We start from the raw sequence: 21,244 nt of genomic DNA, 5'->3' as shown, positions 1-21,244 counted from the left end.
GCACAGGGATCTTACCCGGTGGGAGGCGGTGAGGTTGCGCCAGCTCCAAACCGAGACTGTGCTGACCCCATCGCTAGCGCGACACGTGTGCCCCGAACTCTACGTGAGTGAAATGTGCAGTGTGTGCGCGAGCGCGAGAGCCACCCTGGCTCACATACTCTGGGGATGTGACGCAGACAGCGCGGACGGTCCGGTGTTACCGCCGCAAGTAGAACAGCGTGTGGGGTCTACGGACCCAGAAGACCAGCGAAGGGCCGTCCGGCAGCTCGAGGTCGCACTGGCGCTGCAAAGGCGAAAGGGGGACACCCCCAGTAACCCGAGCGGCGACGGGGCACGAAGGCCTTGAGGTCTAGGCCCGCGTGACATTAGGACTTCTAGTGTAACGTGAGATAGGGTGAACCCCACGCCCTGCGCGGCCGGAGGGAATCCCGCATGCTGGAACCCAATAAAGTTTATTCTCTCTCTCTCAACTGTTAGCTGACTGGGTGCCTGTCAAAGCGATGGCAGAAGTAGTTGGTGAAGGCGAATGTCTGTGGGAAACGGTACTCTCTCTTGGCACAATAAATGCATTCACATTTCCTCACCATTCCTATCGGCAAGGTGGGGGTATTTTTTTTGTTTCGATTTCTTTTCGTTGCTTCGGTTAATGTAAGAGGGCGTCGAATCGCAATCAAGCAAATACAGTACAGAACAGACAAGTTCAGAGTGCGTCTATTACATGTGGAAATATAACAACTGATTTCTCGCAAATAAACTGGTGGTGCACCTGTTATGCGAGCAAACAGGGTATATTGGAAATTACTGCGACTGAGACATTTGTGACCCGCTGTCGTTGCTTCCAAAAAAAAGCAGAGCTTTTCAGAGCATGCTTCAGAGCATGTTTTTGGCGTCCTAACCACTTCCCAGACAAACGCAGTTGTTCTCATATGCCCGTACCTGTACCGCTTCACGTCCTCTCACTTTAGGAACATTTTCTGAAACAACAGTGCTACGTGATCACGAGTGCTTGCCTGCAAGTTGTGTTCCATGAGAAATCCCATGAATATATATATGCATTCGCGCAAATCGCACTGCCATCTCAGCTCTTTTAGAAGAAACTTCTGATATTGACCTGCCTTTCCGCACACTGAACGTAGTTCTCATGCTTCTGTCAAGCAATGTGCGCCTTTATTTAGGCCTTGCCGTCGAGCAACACGCTTATATTACAGGCGCACATAGTACAGATTCCATAGTTGTTACCTTTCCGCAAAGTCACACAGCATGGAAACTCAGCTGTGTACTAGTCTAGAAACACTTGCAAGTACTTCTTTACTTTTGACACCATCATTGACCTTCGAACTGAATTCGGGGAAACAATCAAACCCCACAACCACGTAACAAATACAACTGACGTCTAAGCAACTGGCGCAGGCTTAACGTGCGAAATGCGGGAGCCAGGACAGATGCAGAAGTTGTACATTTTCCCTCACCCAGATGCGCAGTGCCTGAAATACCATTAGCGATACTCTTGAGACAGAAGTTTAATGCCGTGTGCTCTTCCGCCGCACCGAAACAGCAGGAGATGCTGCCGTGTAGGCCACAGTTCGGGATATTCGAGATAGCGTTCGTGCAATCAAGAGATTAGGCCCAAATTAGGCAGTATCCCGGACAATTCGGGAGAGCTGGCAGGTATGATACAGTGAAGAGAAATACCTTGAGAACGGAGCGCATAAGCTGCATACACTGCTGCACAACCCCACACACCGACATGGCGGGGAAACATGACGTTAGAAGGCGCTGCAGCGGAAAAAATGGCAGCCTCATTGTGAACTTGGTGTATACAGATACAAAAGCTGCATTAAAAGGTGTACAACAATTTATTTCGATGTTCCAGGTACAATACTAAAATAAAATGCACAGTGGAGGTTGATCACAAAAAGAAGGAATACTTAAGTACAGTGATTATGTTGCACAAATGATAAAGAAACGCATGTGCACATTATGAAACTCAATTATAATTGGTGATGTTGGAGTGCTTGGCTCAGTGAAAATCGGGAAGCAATTTTGACTGAGGAGCACTCACATCATAAATGCTACGACTACTAACAAAACATCTAAAAGTTCCAACTCCATTAAAAGTGTTACGATAACTTGTTCAATGAACATCATTTAAATAGTGCATATCAAAGCCGCACTAAAGATAAGCAGACATAAAAAGAAAGTTTAAGGTACCCTTTGCGAGCACAAGATTGTAGTCTACTATGATTACAATATACTGGGTCATTCCACGCCAACTGTCCCAACCATGACACTCATCAAAAATCAATTTCAATTCAAAATTACACATATGTGTAATTTTGTGAAGCTATTTGTATATGTATGTGGCTATATGAAGCCATTGGTGTCAAAAAACATGTCGGAACGTTCACATAGATAGTTTTTCACAGCTTGTTTGGGTGGTTGCAGAAACAAGTTTTGATTAAAGCAAGACATTCAGTCTGGTAACATGCACTGTTTTACAGCTGTTGTGAGATCACATTAGATTTTTATGGTGTACTAGTCTTTGGCCGCCACCTGCACTGTGTGCCACATGCAATAAATGTAACGCGGTTCACTATTGGGAGCATAGTGGCATATATTTCATTCACATTGTTAGGTCTTTTGCACCTTTTTATTATCACCTCGATGTATATTATACAAAATACAGTACTAACAAGTAGACTTTGAACCACGAGTTGTAAATGCACTACCACTCTTTTTGTTGCAGCAAATTCAGTTGGCTTATATTGGCCCCATAGCAAAACAATGCAATGGTGGTACTAAACGTCAAAAATGTTTTTCTCCACTAAAACAAAATCACTTCGATTGAACTTTCTGTGAACAAAGATGATATGATTCTCAATCGTATGCACTTTTCTCCTGTTTTTTTTTTTTCTTGGACCACCTTAGGGTGCAACAGACATCTCAGCTTAAACCAAAGTGGCGTTTTTGCTAAGATCAGGATTTTGTTTTAGAGCTTAAACACTACACACCAGCAAAACAAATATATTTGTAAATAGTAGGTTTTATGAAGAGTTGGCTAGAAGTAATTAACGGATCGTATCGATGGTTGTAGTTTGTAGAAATTCTTGAAAACACTACAATTTACTCAGTTTTGTCTACGCTCTAAAGTGTGAAAATTTTCAAGCTATCGTGAGCAAATGTTTTATAATACAAGCATGTTGCTCTATAAATGCAAAAAAGCAAGTATTGAAAGAAGGTGCAAAACGGTCAATTTACAGAAAATGTTTTTTCAAACCTTGTTTTTCACCGTTTCGTGAATTTCGAATGGTGGTCATGGGCGCAAGAAAATTTTGCTTCTCAAAATATCTTGAGAAAATATTTTAGAACCAATGCCTATATAGGTGTAATTTTCTGAAATTATTTGATTGAAATAGTTTTTTGGCGAGCCCCTTGGTTGGGACAGTTGGCATTGAATGACCCTACTATAATGATGGCCTATTGGTGAGCCACAATATTGACGAAGCAGTGCTGAGAAGACACAAGACTCACCCACACACACAAAAACAAATGCTTTCATTACACAAGCAAAGTTCCAGTGTAGTGCTTGTGCTGCTTCAACCACATTTTGTCTGCTATGATATTTGAAAAAGGTCGAAAAACAAGCTACTATGATACAATACCATAAATAAAACATTATTGGCAGTGAAACAAATAATCCTATCGTATATGAAAAAGGACCCTTACCTTCTTAACTACGATATTTCAAGATTGTAAATTACAGTTACAAAGGTTGCACAACAGACTTCATTAAAAACATTATAGTGGTATAGCTGGTATTCCGAAAGAAAACACACTTATTTACCCACACTTCTTTGTAGTTTTATTTATTCTTAGGGAAGAAAACAAAATGCTGAACGAAAGCCTGAATGAGTTAATAAAAAGAAATGTGAAAGAAATATGTGCATGATAAAACAGGACTTGCTGCACATTTCAAACATTGCCAGCCAACTGAACCTATGCTGCTGACCTTGTAACAGCCGTCACTGAACGCATCAGAAGACCCCACCGAAGCAAAGCAGGGTAGCACTAAGCCCTCTGTTTAGAAGAGCGAGCACACTATGTGACAAATTATCGATGCTCGAGTGATCAACTGAATGACTTCTTTCTTGCCAGAAATGTGACAAGAGAAAGCACGATGGCACCAGAACTTAGAGAACCAAACATCCAGCAAATGCTGAAATAGGTAGCCTAATGTAGCAGCAAAACATCACACTCTGCTGAGCACAGCATAACATCTTCCAAAAACAAAAAACTGGGACAGTGCACAGTGAGTGATGAGCTACAATAGAAACCACTGTGCACCCAAAAAGCCACTAAGAGTTCAATGGATAATCAGATTTTTTTTTTTTGCAGCATACCCTAAACTCTGTGTATGTCTAATTTACATCTTGAAGAAAGGGACTTGTATGTACAACATATATTTTGGTGAAATTTGCAAGTTGGCTATTGCTGCTGTAATCGTCTCATCTAAAATTCAACTGCTATAGTGGGCGGTAGGTATGAGAACACAAAGCATGACGAGAAGAAAGCCAACCAGTCACACTGTGCCACTTCCTCTCTCTGGCTCACTCTCATAGAAATATTAAATGTATCACACACAAGAAACATTAAAACTTGCAGCCATTCAGAGGTATATGCTGGCTGCAGTGGCATTCCACAAAAAAACACCCAAAAGAAGTATCCTACTAGACCCCGTTTCTATGAACCCTCCCCCACCTTTTTTCTTTATTGGCATAGCTTCATGTGGTATACATCCAATACTATAAAATGCTGATCAAATTACTCTAGTTGTGCAAGCACACTGAATTTTTTCTTTTCCATTTTTTTTTTTTTGAGGGGAGTGTCAAGCAAGAGCCCTGCATTATCCTTACACTGAGAGGGGAGGGAGGCAGTTAATTGGTATTTTACAGTAGGCTGCAAGCTGTGCAGTTGCTACGTATGAAACCGTGGGCCCATAATACAAAAGCTGAGGGTATAAAATATGTTGCTCTCACATTAGCCATTAGCAGCTAATGCACAAAGACAAGTAAAGACTCGGTCCGCAACATGTGAGAAAGACAACTAATGCCAGAAACACCCGAGATAGCACATTTGTACCTAGCAATCGCCAGTGTGCATTATTAAAAGAGACTACCATGGAAATTGAAGGAAGTTTGCCCAGGCAGTGCATGTGCCAGCACTGTTTGCTACAAGGCTGTGCATACGATGAGTATTTGACATATGACTGCAGCCCTCTCTCACTGCTGTGAGTCCTGTGCTACAACTGTGGCTACGATGCCAAGGATCCGGCCCAACTCGGCTCGTTTGAGGGATGCAAAGAAGTTGGGGGTCAGGAGCTGGCAGATTTCCTCCTTCGACATCACCACCAAACCTGTCTGCACTGCATCCTCTGAAAAATAACAAAAAAGGCCAATGGCCAGGCATTAATGGGCAGCCATCAATCAGTTGAGAGTCAGGGCTTGTTTGTGTTTTTTCTCTTTGTCCCGTGAGTTTGGGCGCTGTTACTGCCGATGATAATGTATCACCAACTAGCCCGACTATCAGTCCTGCTTCAGCCATCACATCAAAATTTCTTTTTAGTGCATAGGTGATGTTTTTAGGTGTTATGCAGAAAGTGCTTTGCAAAAAGAAATTGTACAAAGTGATTGGCTATTTGTAAGCTTGCATCAATAGAAAATTTTAGGTTCCAAGTGAATTCAGAGCGAATAGTGATTTCACTGAATAATCTCGCATTCTATTCGAATAGTATATACACATATTACAGTATAGACGGCTTATATAGTAAATCGCGCGAGTTTCAAATATCCACACTATAAGCAATACCACACTATAACCAAAGCAACGGTTTTTCAAGGGCTGCACCTGCGCAAAATGTGTTGAGGATGCAGCCTCGCAAGTCGGAAAATCGAACCACACGACGCGTCGTGCTTACAATCACTCGAATTTCCGAATGTAAAAATAAAAATAAAGCGACTAAAAGAAACAAACTAACGTGGTTGCTTGGGCGGGTTGGTATGACATGATTCACATAAAAAACAACACCAATAACGAGGGACAAGAAAAGAAGAAGACAGACAGCGGCACTGACTTACAACAAGATTTGCTGGAACCGCACAATATGTACTTGAGCAGTATCTGACAAAAAAGGGAAAATACAAGTCAAAGAAAACAGCATTCCCCTAACACCCGAGTAATCATCGTGATAACGCGCCATGAACAAAATGTGTACCAACGTTCTGAAGAAAATCTAATTCTTTTTGTGATGACCAAACCATCCAGATTCAACTTTTTACAGATACCTTTTTAAAAAAGATAGATGGTGGGAAAAACCTTAGCATGGAAATTTTCTTTAATGCGAAAACGCGCAAAGTTACCTGTCCTTTTCGTGTTATAGCATCAGAAGCTAACTCGTGGCAAAATATGCTGGCACAATTTCTTCAGGGTAAACTGATGTTATTAAGCATAGACGATCCGTTCCTAGCTAAGAGTTCCGATGATGTGATTTCCGTGCTGAAAGATAAATTTTCTGGGTACCAGGCATGCTCAATAGATATTAAAGATTTGTACTACTCATTGCCCCACAGTGAGCTTCAAGCTTGCATTCGTGGGTGCATTGACAGTTTTGGTGTAGTGAATTATCAGAATGCAGTAGGCATATCTGTTGAAGATTTTATAGAACTGCTAGAGTATTACCTAAGGTCGACATTTGCAGAGTGGGATGATCGTATTTACTTGCAACATCAAGGTGTGTGCATAAGATCATGCCTTGCGCCCATTTTAAGTGATTTCTTTTTAGCCAGCCGTGATCGTGCCATTCAGAATTTCTTGGAATCTACAACTTTTAAGAAAATATTCCGCTTTGTTGCGACTTCCTCGTGTTGTTTCAAGCTGGAACCTCGTCGGTTGTTTCATCCTTGACTAGTATTTTAAAAATTTTCAGTAAGTGCCTTTCTCCGCTTGTTATAACACATGAAGTTCTGGACAGAGGAACCATCAGGTTCCTAGATTTGATGTTAACGTTAAGTCCTTCCCACGTGTGTTGGGCCCATGAGCCACGCGCAAACACACCAATCCTCCCTTTTGGTTCGGCACATTCGAAAGTGGTGAAGCACGCTATTGCGAAGACTTGCTACACAAACGCTCTGCGAAGGTCCTGCCTTCACATGATTTGGTCCAGATTTAATCAGCAAACTAAACGCCTCACAGGGGCTGGTTTCCCGATGTACGTTTTGACCGCCATTGCTGAGTGTCTACTTTGAGAAATCAGAATGAGCCCAGAGATTAATGCTCGAACCCGTACAAAGCATAAGGGAAGGGAGAAACGAAGCTTTATCGTTATTCCTTATATCCACGGCGTCACCCACAACCTCAAAAAAGTGGCCAGTAGGCGCGACGTACACCTGATTTTTTCTGCCCCAGAAAAGCTGGCTAGGTTGTGCAAGGCCGTGAATCCTGGTTCCAGGGGAGAGCGAGGCTGCAAAATCAAGCATTGGAAGAAGTACCTTCCATGCATCGAAGGGGTGGTACACACCCTACCTCTGTCCTTCGGCAAGTGGTACATCGGCCAAACAGGCAGGTGCTTAAATGAGCGGCTGAAAGAGCACGCTCACAACGCCTCTTCTACAGTATCAGTCCACCTCGGCATTCATTGCCGAGACTGCGGTTGTGTCCCCGACTTTCAGCATTTTACTGTCATTAGGCGTCATCGGGACCAGTTGATACGCGAAATTTATGAGGCTGCAGAAATAGAAAGGCTGGGCAGTGCGTGTGTCAGCAGGCCTTCGATTGCTCTATCACAAAAAGAATTAGATTTTCTTCAGAAGGTTGGCACACATTTTGTTCATGGCGCGTTATCACGATGATTACACGGGTGTTAGGTGAATGCTGTTTTTTATTTGTATTTTCTCTTTTTTGTCAGATACTGCTAAAGTATATATTGTGCGGTTCCAGCAAATAAATCTTGCTGTAAGTCAGTGGCGCTGTCTGTCTCCTTCTTTTCTTGTCATTCGTTATTGGCGCTGTTTTTTATGTGAATAAAAGAAACAAGTCGCTAACGAAATAGACGAGAAAGGGGGGGGTCTAACAAAAGAAATCAACATCATGGAAATTCGCCGACTATTTCTCAGGCTGCTTCTCAGGCTGCTTTGTGCACAATGCAGAAACTATGTCCTGACTGTGACTCTGCTGCAACAAAATTGATTTTCTAGTTCGTAATGCAATATTTTTGCTAACCGTGTTTTTGTCATATAAATGCTTCGACAGCAGCAATCGTTGGCCTGGAGAGCGGTCACATTTTGACACGACAGCAATAAAAAGCGTCTTTCGCGGAAATTTTGGTGTCCATGTCGGCATCTTTGGATTGGAACAAAGAAGCGACATTGTATGTGAGAGAAAAGTTTAGGTGTTTGCCATAAGGGTACCAGCTCTAGAATAAAGACGTCTTAGCTATTGGGAAATGATAGTCTGCGTGCGATAGTCAGCGCAAAATGATGAAATTCGATTAGAACGCAAATATCGTATATTTACTTAAAGGGCCACTCACCAGGCCCCATACCAAATTTTAGTTAGACAGTGGAAGTTGTTGTGTGTCCGTTGAGGAGCATTTTGCCACAAAACTTTTTTGAATCGGTTCATCACGAGCGGAGAAAACCGGTTTTTCGAAGCGGCGCGAAACGAGGATGACAGGAGGCGAGCTCGAAACCCTTGCCGCTCTTCTGCGAAGCATTCGCAAGCAAAATCTCTTCCCCACCCTCTCAAGCATCTGATGAAGAGGTCATGTGCGCATGACGTGCCCAAACAAGTCCAACCCACGAGCACGTAAGCAGCATTGCTTTGTTGACCAGCGTTATTTTGTGGTCTTATGCCTGTTTCTGTGGGATGGTTTGGAAACGCTGGATTAGATGCGGTAGAATAGATGAGCACATTGAGTGTGCGTACGCGTAGGAGCGTTCCACGGCGGTCGTCTGCTCGATTCGCTGACCGCAGGTACACGAATGCATGCAAAACGCCGACACATTAGCCCCGCATTTCGTTGCAATTCATGGGAGAAAAATAGAAAAAAGATGGCCACATGCCCTTATTGCATGTGATTATTTATCTATAGCTTTATTATTCTCTTCAAGCAACAAATTACATAAACTATGCATGCCGTGTTAAATAATTTTCGCCATGTCACGTGCCACTGTTTGCAACGTCAGAGCAGAGTCATCTACGTAGAGGACCAATGTCACTGCATAGCCGTGTACGTAGGGTCATTCATACGCGCACGTCATGCCCTCATTCTCTGGGCACGCGCCGGCAGAAGGGAGGAGGAGCAGCGTTCATCTTGAAATTTGAGCCATTTTTGCGGCGTGTAGTGTTGCGAATATTGGCAGACGTGATCATGAACAGTTGTCTATGCATTGCGCTTGTCAGCTCAAAATTGTCAAACCTGGTGAGTGGCCCTTTAAAACGTGTGATGAAGGAATCGTTAAAAAGAACAAAAAAAAAAAAAGAGAGGTCTGGAGTGTGGCTTCACTCCAAAAATGCTATAGCTTAGGGTTGCTATTGGTAAGAGCGGACAGTCCCCCTACGCCACATTTCCGTGTTACGCAGCAATAAAGAGCTGTTCTGTTAACTAAGATTGTTGCCTTATTCGTTTGAACCCGTTGTAGCTATGAGTACTCGAGTTATGAGAAGGGGACATCAATTGTGCATGATACGACTGTGTGCAGCTGGAACCGTAACTATTCTTCTGCACCAGCTGCGCACAGGGCAGACCCCTTCAACTAAGAGCATATAAGACTGTATAAAAAGTTCACTTAGACCTCCCTAACAATAAAACAACAGGCTCAAAATAAAGCAAGATTTATTCGCAGACTCTAAAGCCAATGTCTCAAGGTTCTTCGCATGGAGACCCTTGACGTAATCAAGAAGTGCCACCTCAAACTACGGGTATGTCCCAGTCTTGGGCCCACGGAAGAACCAACACGTTTCGTAAGTAGCTTTCTGCTGCTTGTGCTGCCTCCACCAGTAGAAAACTCGCCGACTCTGGAGTGCCTCCCGGTGACTTTGTTGCCATTGTTTTGCGCACGATCAATCACTTTCAGCTTGACAACACTTGTGTAGCTTCAGTATTAACCCATCGTGTAACCATCGAGTGAATACAACAACGTATGCTGTATAGACTAGCACCAACACGGCACAACGCAAAATTGCCACTTTTGCTTGGGTTGCATCAGATTGGGGCTCGGTGCATTGATAGAATGCATTATGCTTACGAAATGGCTCTAGGCTGTTGTGCGTTATCATCATCAGTGGTTGGAAGAAAATAACATTACTGCTAAGGTGACTAGAATTGGGAGGTGTGAAAGCCGGCCACTCCAAGCTGGCCCCCCTTCGCGATACTGCAGCATTAGAGGCGCTGCCAGCTTGCTTGGTGCGCCGGTACTGCACTTGCGCATTGGTGTCGGCAAGATGTTTCTGTGTTTGGGGAGGGGGAAAAGGGGGTAAAGCCGTGCTGCATCGCGGCTGGGCGAGGGTGGAACCACTGGTGCAACACCCTGTTGGCGTGTGTGGCCTGAGGGCGAAGGGGCGGGGCCAAGCATGTGCCCCTTATACACTGCTCCTCCCCTTCTGCCTAAGCTCATGCACTTGTGTCGGTCATTGCTCTACCGCTGATAGAGTTTTACCAATGGTATAAGCAAGTTTATGAATTCACAAGCTACTTATGCCGCACTGAAGTATGATTAATGGCATTATTAACCATTCGGCAGTTAACAAGTCAGACAGCCAGACATAAATAGAGCGTCAATTAATGCGGGCTTGGCAGTGCATACAGAACAGTCGGAAAAACATTGTTGGTCTTGTCGCTTCTATGTCCCATGCTAGCGCTACATTTCTGAAAAATCAGACATAGCTTGAACCGGTCATAATGCAACCATTCTTCAATCAAGTCTTGTTCCAAATGAGCAATTGTTTACATGTTTGGTGTAGGCAAAATGATCATCATTTTTATATTTTTCCATATAATTACAATAAAAAAGAAAGCTTCTTCAAGCAGGACATCATATGATTCTGAAAGTTTTCTAGCATTCCAGGATTGTCACTCGATAACCTTTGATAAGTTGTATTGTCTTTATACAGGAAGGCTGCAGTCGACTAATTTGTTCCTTGCTTTTCATTTATTAAAGGCTGAGCTTGCATTACGCTTGAGGTCGTGCCATCACAGAGTCAGAAGGCATGTTCACAAATTCGTATGAAAATTGAGATAGCAATCAGTTTCCTGGCTTCAACCAAATTTAATTAGCATGGTATTATAATAAAGTACACTGTTGGATGCTTTTTTTTTACTTATGCCCGAGTTAAATTCCCATCAACTAAAAATGATCACTCGATCGTGATGTAAACAAACTTGACCACAGATTTTGCCAATTGCTGAAGTGTTTGATGCAGGCAATATCTGCAACGCATTGCTTAGAGAGCTATAATAAGCAGCCAACTATTTTTGAATGCAGATGCACCCCGCCGCGGTGGTCTAGTGGCTAAGGTACTCAACTACTGACCGGCAGGTTGCGGGATCGAATCTTGGCTGCGACGGTTGCATTTTAGATGGAGGGAAAAATGTTGTAGACCTGTGTGCTTGGATTTAGGTGCACATTAAAGGACCCAAGGAGGTCAAAATTTACAGAACTCTCCACTACGGCGTCTCTCATAATCATTTGGTGATTTTCGAATGTTAAACCCCACACATCAATTAATTAATTAATCATTTGAATGCAGGTGCAATGTGCCGAAAGCATGTGTCAGCCTGCTTTACATTACCTACGTGTGAAGTTGTATAGTCACTTGGGTGGATACAACAACCCTTAAATATCAACTTTTATAGTTATCTAACTATTTAACTCTTTTGCAAGGCTTTATATATGGGCACGATGCATTCATTTTTGTTATTTGTGCAAACAATACACACTGTGAGCTTTTTTGCGCTCATTTATATACTTGAAGATATAATGAAGTAAAACCGAAAAAGAAAATTGAACGTTCAGATGAATGCAGAGTTCTTTAAGAGCTCTGCAAAGCATTTAGTGACTAAGCAGCTGGTGTTTGTCATATATGCGCGTAAAAACTTTTCTAGCACTTGTTCGAGTTCACTGCACTTAACTTGAGTAAAAATGCTTCTTTTCCTGAAATGGTCGAATTTTTCATAATAGCTTGATCCCCGTTATACTGGGTACGAGCTGGGGTACTTCCATATATACCTTTTTCTTCTTTGTGGTCCGAAAACAAAAAATATATAGCTCTGCCAGCCTTGAGGATGGTAAGCTTCTAAACTGCATGTCTATCAGCATGCCAGTGCATGGAAAACTGACACCTTTGTCGTGCATGTTTCTTACCACAAATCGCAGTGTCTGACAAGCAACACGCTCCATGAGTTTTCTTTCCTAGACGCCATTCCTCTCAATAGAGACTAACACAAAGTACTTGTGAAACCGCGCAAAACGCCGATGGAGCTAACAAGCTCCCGTCACAGCGGCTTACACTACTGTCTCCCCAATGTTAGCTGGCAGTGCCTCAGACTGTCACATTATGTTCTGGCTTAGTGGTGATGTCGCGCAAGGTGGCGCTTCTGGGCAAGGGAAACATGACCCACTTTTGACACCTCCCCATGCTAGCCATTGTATTACTGCTACAATTTTAGGGGGTGCCATAATTATTCGTGAAAAAAAATATAGTATTTTTCTTGGGCTATTGGGAGGGTGCGAAAAACATGCGAAAGCGAGGATTATGCGAGTAAATGGGGTGTACGTTTATTTGTTCACTTTGAATACTTTGCAATGTCCAATAATTTAAATTCCTGTTAGAGTGAATTTGAATACTACAATATTCATTAGAATATTCAAAAAGCTCGAGTATCCACACAAGCCTAGTTGTTTGACGTGTTGGAAGAAATCAAGCTTGAGGAGGCGAGCTTCGCTTTTAAACCAAACACTCCATCCACTGGCTCTGGTTTAAATGCCAAAGGCCAAGAAGCATGATGAGCATGCTTTGTATGGAAGAGCATGCATGTAGTCCAAGCAAGCTCAGAAAGTGGGCAGCATTGATGTGCCCCTAAAGTTCTGTGATCTGTCCTTAGGTGAACAATTGTTTATATACAAAGGACACATCATGGTTTTCTGTTAAAGGGCCACTAACCAGGCCTGACAATTTTAAGCTGACAAGCGCAATGCGTAGATGAGGCATTCACGATTACGCATGCCAAAATTTGCAACACTATGCGCTGCGAAAAGGGCCAAATTTCATTCCAAGATGAACGCTGCACCCCCTTCTTTTCGCAGGCGCAAGCCTAGAGAATGAGGGCATGACGTGCGCATATGAATGGTCCTACGTATACAGCAATGCAGCGACGACGGTCCTCTACGTATATGACTATGCTCTGACGTTGCCAACAATTGCACATGACATGGCGAAAATTATTTATCACGACATGAGTAGTTTCTGTATTTGTTGCTTGAAGAGAATAATAAATATCTAGATAAATAATGAGATGCAATAAGGGAATGTCAGCGTTCTCTCTTATTTATTTATTTTTTTTCATTTCCCCCAGTGAATTGAAACGAGATGCAGGGCTGATGCGCCGGCGTTTTGCAGGCGTTCGTGTCCCCGCGGTCAGCGTGTTGACCCCGTTGAGTGCGCGAACGCGTAGGAGCATTTGCGCACTTATTGTGTTCATATATTCTACGAAGCCTAAGCCAGCGTCTCATAACTATCCTGCAAGAACAGCAGTAGACCTCAGAGCAACGCTGATAAAAATATATCACTAATAAAATATCGCTGCTAATAAAAAAAAAAAAAAGCCGCTCGCATGCACGGGGATTGGGCTTGTTCGGGCACATCGTGTGCACGTGACCTCTTGGTTGAATGGAGGAGAGGGTAGGGAAGAGATTTGGCTTGCGAAGGCAACGCGGAAGAGCGGCAAGGGTTTTGAGCTCGCCTCCTCTTATCCTGGTTTCGCGCCCCTTCAAAAAAACTGTTTTCTAACCTTGTAATGAACCGATTAAAAAAAGTTTTGTGGCAAAATGCTCCTCAACGGACACACAACAACTTCCAATGTCAAACTAAAATTTGGTATGGGGCCCGGTGAGTGGCTCTTTAACCAACACCCCCGTGATGACTAGTGCTCCTTGTCATAGAGTAAACTTAGGACACATTACGCCATGCCTTAGTAACCATATATTTCCTACAGTTGCCATTACTCATGAAACAACAAAAACATTGCACAATACCAAACTTGTTTGTTGTCTAGGTCAATGCTTCCCCTTCCATGTGAAAGTGCAAACTTTGGAGCAACAACTTGACCGAAGAAAACACAATTTTATAAATTTCCCAATCTAATGAAGAAATTTCCATTTCCTGGCAGGTACCCTTTGGGTACGGTGTCGTCTTCAACTTGAAATAATGACGTTTTTGTGGCTTCAATAAAGCTCGATTTAATGAAGTCTTTTCATAACTGCGGGTGCAGGGTTTGCATTCTAATTTTCCCACAGATGGTTTTTTTTTTTTTTGGGGGGACGGTGACGTTATCGCATTAAAGCAACTTGCCAACCTAGTCACGGCACTAGCTTTATTTCGACGAAGCTGCTCACCACAGTCGGTAGCGCTTTCACTTATTATGCTACAGCGATTTGTTATCCCTGAAATAACTCCTCAGAAACAGTGCACTTGTTCTGGCTATTAAATGGCTTTTGTCACAGATGGCAAAGAGATTGAAATTTTTTTCATCTGCCTGCTCTCGCAAATTGACTGCACTGATTCTGCGTCCTTCAATATACGCAGCTTGTCGTAGCTTCACGTGGCTACCCACCTCGCCTAAATCGCTCATACATAGGATAGATTCATGCTAGGGCTGCCCTCGCAGGCCTTTCAGACATGGAGGCGTGTATTAGTGGCAAATAAATTGGCGTGGTAGCTTTTAGGCAGTGCTACATTACAATTGTAGATTTCTAAGGACCAGGAAATTCCTTCCTCAATATTACAAACCCGCCAACTTAATAAAATCAGTGAAGTGCTCATATTTGCAAGGTGTTTCAGCGCACGAACAAAGGAAAAAAGGACAGAGTAGACAGAAAGAGTGCTGTTGCAAGCTGTTTCAGCGCACGAACAAAGGAAAAAAGGACAGGGTAGACAGAAAGAGCGCTCTTTCTGTCTACCCTGTCCTTTTTTCCTTTGTTCGTGCGCTGAAACACCTTGCAAATATGACTACGCACCAACTAGCCCAAGCTTCCACTCTTGTCAGTGAAGTGCTCTCATCCCATCTTAATGGCAATCAAGTTCCGTATAATGTCGAAATTGATATTATCCCGGCACTAGTTGTGCGTTCAATGAGCTAGTAAAAGTGCATACATTAAAGGTATTCCGATTCATAGTGAAAGCATGTGAGCACTATGCTAACGGCACACTGAGAGAGTGCTCATAGTATACAAGTGGGGCGCTTCTGGCACATACTGACTTTTCCAGCTCTTCTTTGGTCTTCTGAGAGAATGTCATGAAATATATTCACCTGTTACCAGTGGGCAACATTGCACTTCTCTGCTGGCAGTGGTCTGTGCATCCTCGTCAGTCTGTGTTGTGGCATCTTGCAAACTCATGGGAACTGCCAATTCTTTTGGCTCAGATGACAAGGAACAAATAATCTCAGTTTCACCATCAATTGTGGCTGCTGGATTGTCTTCCTGAAAGATAATACACACAGAGCAAGATTTTCAATACTCTGCCGAGAGAATAACTAGTATTATCCCATTTGGGATTCAGAATTTTCTTACATTGGAATGAACCCAGACACATAGTCAAACCTCAGTGGAGCAAACTTCGGTAAAATGAAACTTTAAGCAGAGTGAATTCTCGTATGATCTCAGTTAAGACGAATTTTTGCATGCGCCAGAATAGAAGAAAATGTTTGGTTTCTTATAGACCAAATGCAAAAAATCGTTATCAGAGCAACTGCCGCGACAGAGAAAGAAAAAAGGAGGGAGGACGGACAGACTTATCAATTTTCGAAATTCTGGCATCTTGCTGGCAACCAGAGGTCAGCCAGCTAGTTCCGGTTCTGACAGAAAATAAATCGTGTTTGCGTGGATTGAAATCCCAAGACGACCGGGCTACCAAATAATGGGAAAACCCCCATTAATGTAAAATAACGGCATTTTGTGTGGCGTGAGGATCGGTTCTTTCTGCATTGGTGCTTCGAAATATGGGTTTAGGTTTGCCGAAGAGCTGCAATGATATTCTCGATGATATGCTTTTGGAATATGATCGCATATGTTGGCAAGTTTATGCGTGACTCACCCCATCCGCAAAGAAAACTGCTGTCCCACTAATGGCTTAAAAAGCTTAACCCTGTGCAGTGCACGTAACATAGGTCAGCAAGCTCACTCAGATCGACCTGCTAGTCCAAAGTAAAAAATGTATTTCTAGAGTGCATTCTATTTTTAGTTGCTATCTAATCATCTCAAGCATGACTTACCCGGATTCTGGTTGATACTAACGTCTACTCACATGTACCGTTAAACCTGGATATAATGAAATTGATAAATTCCCAGAAAAATTCGTTATAAAGAGGATTTCATTCGGTACGGAACAAAAATTAAGAAAATAAATGTGTAAATTAAACAAACGGGTGACTGAAGGTAGAGCTAACCCAAAGCACTTCTTTTACAGTAAAAACTTGCGTTATTATTGTGATAGCAATTATATGGACACCCTTGGCAGGCTTATGTCGTCGCTGCCATATTCCGTAACAAATCCGAATTGATGACATGCCGCTGAGCATCGTAACTTTCACGAGTAGGTTAAAGCGCGCGAGCGTTGCTGTAGCAGAGAGCGAATGAGTCAGCACATCCCTATTGCTGGAAAGTGCATAAGATAACATCTCCTGAGTGTTAGAACTGCTGTTGAATGCTCAAGCAGAAAATGAACCACCCGTTTTGAAACGAGGGGAGGGGGGGGAGAAATCGCTCGAGTAGCAATAATGAACTAGGATTTTAGGAGTGGTCGCGATCGCTGGCGCGCTTGCTATCTCGGCGAGTATCAGTGCGGTTTCAATGTGAAGGGACTGTGGGAGAAGAGCATTTCTCCGTGAAGCGGCAATATTTGCTTACACCAGTGTTTTGCAGGATTTCCGCGATATCGGATCCAAAAGAGCTGGCTGCCATCCTTTCCTCTTATATCATTACAATTTTTTCTATATTGTTCAATGCATTGCATTCAATGTGCCGTTGTGTCGCCGGAAATAATCGTGTAATCGCAAAAGCTACCAGCCTGCGAACTCGCGACGCAGGATGGGAGCGCGTGACGTGTTGAGCTCCGAAGATTCGTCGTCCCCACGGTCTGCGAGTTTCCATCAGCGCCTAATCAAACATCACCTCAGTGGTGATGGTACTCTTGCCCGAAATCAAGAAAAGGCACAGTTTCGCCGCAAGGGCGAAGCAATGAATGCGATAGCAACAACTTGGAATGTAACGCTGAGAACGGCAAGCAGATCGAAACGTGCAGCACACTTCTCACGCACAAATGACGCACGAAAACAACATACACAGGACAAAAGCGAACTAACAATGTTCACCGCTCGACAGTTGACACGCTGTTTAAACAAGAACGAGGCACGGAACGTAATCACAGGTACAGATATGAGTGTGAACTAGCAAGTGCCCCATTTGTTTACTTCGCTGAGATTGAAAAGTGCACTGTTTTCACAAACGGCGCCTGTCCTGCGAGCAAAGTGATCTTTGTGCGTGATGCTCTCCCCCGGAGGATAAGCGCGCACACAAGCATGTACCTCCCCTCCCTACCACCTCCCATTCATGCGGCAAAGTATGCGAGGGAGATAAGCGCACATAGGCGCCTCGTGACGAGTTGGGCGCCGAGCGTGGGTGGCCTTTTTTTTTCTTTCTTGAGCTTTCATATATACAGATAAGTATACATATGCGGTGCATGGAGGCGGCGACAGCAAAAAAACAGCCGAGACTGTTCATATAATTGATATCATAATACAAAAAAAAAAGTAAAGCTGAACGTTGTCAGGGGCCACACAATGCATGTGTGCGCGGCGTCGAAAACGAAAAGCGAACGACGCAGATACCGCAGAAAACTACTTGGTAAAGCGCACTCCATATGCAGCACGGCCCACGTATGTGACGCTAACTACTAAAAGCGTGGCACTGCCAACGCACAAAAGTTTTTTTGTTTTGTTTGTTTGGAGTGAGGGGAGGGGGCACACCGCGCATGCGCCACCAACAGCGAGAATGGTGGCAACGCCGGCTCGTGGAGTGAAGGCCCGCCTGCCCACCTCGCGCTCACCTGCGCGCAATAACAAGCGCTCGCTCTAGCCTGATGTGCCGTATGCGCCGCCGCTGCCGCTTCGCGCTTCGTCGACGGCAGGTGGCGCAGTCGCGGAAGATGCATGCTTGCACCAAAATGCCGATATTCGGAGCAAAATTTCTAGATTGTCCGTGGGGGAAAATTCATTTAATCAAGGTTGTCTCCCGCTGTTACCGTGTTACATAAAGGTCGCAAATACATGTGCTTCTATGGAGCAACGGCGGGGAATAGAAAAACTTCGTTGCATCGAAGAATTCGTAAGATGCAGGTTCGTTGTAAGCAGGTTTAACTGTATAGCAAATTAGTATCCTCCATACACCATTTCAATATTTATTGATCAGAGGCGTGAAGAGTGCCTTGACCTCCCCCCCCCCCCCGCCAACTTTTCCAGGAATGTATATGATAAATACAGCTCATGTTGTCATATTGTTATGTGAGTAATGAGTCAATATATTGCAAATATATTTACAAGATATATTTGCAAGAGCGGTGGCAGCGCTGGCCAGTCTGGCTCCGAGCTTGAGCAGCAAGCGGCCTTCATCATCTCTGCCGAGCGCACACGCGCATTGACAATATCTATTGAGGCAGCCTACATGTAGCAGAACCCCCGTCGGCAACGGCGCATCTAGACGTCAATATCATTGGGCGAGTGGTACTGCTTCAGGCGTGTGACGTGTACGATGTTGCTGGCTTGAGAGGTGGATGAAGACTACGAAGCAGCAGGAGTGATTTCATAAGTGACGGGAGTCACCGCACAATGCACTTTGTATAGCCCCGTGTACCGAGAGAGCAGTTTGTCACACAGGCCAATGTGCCTAATTGGAGACCACAGCAGAGCCAACAAACCGGGCGAAAAGTGCCCATCGTGGTGTCATTGATCATACTGACGCCGTTGGTTTTTTTTGGGAGGTCAAAAAATGAGCACGGGTGGCTTCGCGTGTGTGGGCAGTCCGGCTAATGGCATCCAGAGCATATTCTGAGGATGGAGCTGCTGGCAACGGAATGATTGTATCGAGGGGCAATGTGGGTTCGCAGCCGAGCAACAGGAAAAATGGGGAGTAACCAGCCGTGTCAAGGCATGAAGAACTGTATGCAAATGTCACGTGTGGTAGAGCGAGGTCCCAGTCAGCTTGATGATGATGATGATGATATATGGTGTTTTTTTGGCGCAAGGGCCATTTGATGGCCAAAGAGCGCCAGTTCATGGGACAAAGAATGTGGACAATGATTGTGATTAGCGGCTGTATAAGAGCCATAAAATTCCTCGCGGTAAGGCGGGTAAAAACATACAAGTAATAAAATCATGACCATGCCGTGAAAGGTGTGTGTGGTGCGAATGGATGACAAAAGTTGGTGATAATAAAAACGATGGTGGACATGTATGGCATTAGCACAAGTGCCTCACTCGTTCAAACCCTTGCGTCCAAGGGCCGTGAGGCAAGTGCTTTGTTGTGTAGCCACCGCAGCGAAAACCTCTCTTGAGAGGTCGTGCTACGGAATGCCCGGGTATATGATATGAAAGTAATGAATTTCTTTTAAAAACGCTAACAATGATTCATAACTAAAAAGCGGTTCCCTACCAACGAACATTGCAGGGTGTAAAGGTATATGTTGTCGGTAGGGTAATGGAAAATGCTGTTTTCTTAGAGTTTCTAAGTGTTTGCACTGAATTAACATGTGAAGGACTGTTAATGCTTCACCACATCTGTCACACAATGGTAGATTGCCACCGGACAAAAGATATGTGTGTGTCGTGTATGTGTGTCCTATCCTGAGTCTCGTTAGTATTACCTCTGTATGACGCGATTTTGATACTGGCAGCCAATGACCAAGGTGTGGCTTATTAATGTGTAGTTTGTTTTGTGTGTGTGTATCCCACTTGCTCTGCCAGTAGTCCCTGAGGTTTCGTTTGAGAGACGGCTTAAGATCAAGGGCCGGGATTAATATGGCCGTAGGGGCAGTGCTTTTGTGGACGGATGCAGCGAGCTGATCCGCCCTCACGTTGCCTTGGATCTCACGGTGCCCTGGCACCCAGCACACTATAACATGTTGTTTGAGTGTGTAGAGTGTGCACAAAATGGAGTAAACTGAGACAAGGACCAGGTTTTTTTGTTTTTTAAGACTGTGCAGAACCGTTACCACACTGAGGGAGTCTGTATAAATTGCTGCTTTTTGTATTTGTAATTGTTTGATGTGTTTAGCTGCCACAAGTATTGCGTAAGCTTCCGCTGTGAAGATACTTGTGCCTGGATGTAGAGGGCCAGCATCCGAAAAGGATGGGCCCACAGCAGCATAGGACACAGAGCAGTTGGACTTGGAGGCATCTGTAAAGAACTCAGGACGTGTGTACTTGTGTTGAAGTTCCAGGAAGTATGTTCGGATATGGGCAATAGGCGCATGTTTTGTAACTTCTAGAAAGGACACATCGCAGTCTATAGTCTGCCATTGCCACGGTGGCGGATATGCTACAGGAGCCATTAAACTGTGTTCAAGTGAGACTCCAGTTTCCTCAGCTAGACTTTTCAGGCGAACTGAGAAGGGCTGCCTCATCGAAGGCCTGTTTTGAAACAGAAATGAGCTCAACAAATCATTAATAGTAAAGTATGAGGGGTGCTTCTTATCTGCTTTCACCTTAAGGAAATAAACAAAGGACACATAAGTTCTCTGCAGATGAAGCGACCACTCATTTGACTCAACATAAAGGCTTTCTACGGGGCTGGTGCGAAAAGCACCCGTAGAAAGGGGGATGCCCAAATGGTGCACGGGGTCCAGCATCTTCAAAGCACTTTGAGTCGCAGACTGATAAACAACGGCCCCATAATCTAAGCGGGTGCGAATGAGGCTTCTA

At 44.0% G+C, this 21,244-nt stretch overlaps 1 protein-coding gene across 4 annotated transcripts in view; it reads right to left on the bottom strand.

Annotated features, from left to right (window-relative positions):
* Positions 1 to 1,837: 1,837 nt before the first annotated feature.
* Positions 1,838 to 21,244, bottom strand: part of LOC119178056 (uncharacterized) — a 697,593-nt gene continuing 678,186 nt past the window's right edge. For all 4 annotated transcript variants that reach the window (XM_075887501.1, XM_075887516.1, XM_075887508.1 and 1 more), the window contains 2 exons: positions 15,581 to 15,752; positions 1,838 to 5,431 (listed from right to left, as the gene is read on the bottom strand). In XM_075887501.1, the coding sequence (XP_075743616.1) occupies positions 5,280 to 5,431; positions 15,581 to 15,752 (324 nt within the window). In that variant the 3' untranslated portion in view covers positions 1,838 to 5,279. The remainder of the gene's footprint in view (positions 5,432 to 15,580; positions 15,753 to 21,244) is intronic.

Source organism: Rhipicephalus microplus, chromosome 1, assembly GCF_043290135.1.
Source record: "Rhipicephalus microplus isolate Deutch F79 chromosome 1, USDA_Rmic, whole genome shotgun sequence".
Taxonomy (NCBI): domain Eukaryota; kingdom Metazoa; phylum Arthropoda; class Arachnida; order Ixodida; family Ixodidae; genus Rhipicephalus; species Rhipicephalus microplus.
The sequence above is the reverse complement of the archived record's forward strand: the minus strand, read 5'-3'. Positions and strand labels throughout refer to the sequence as shown.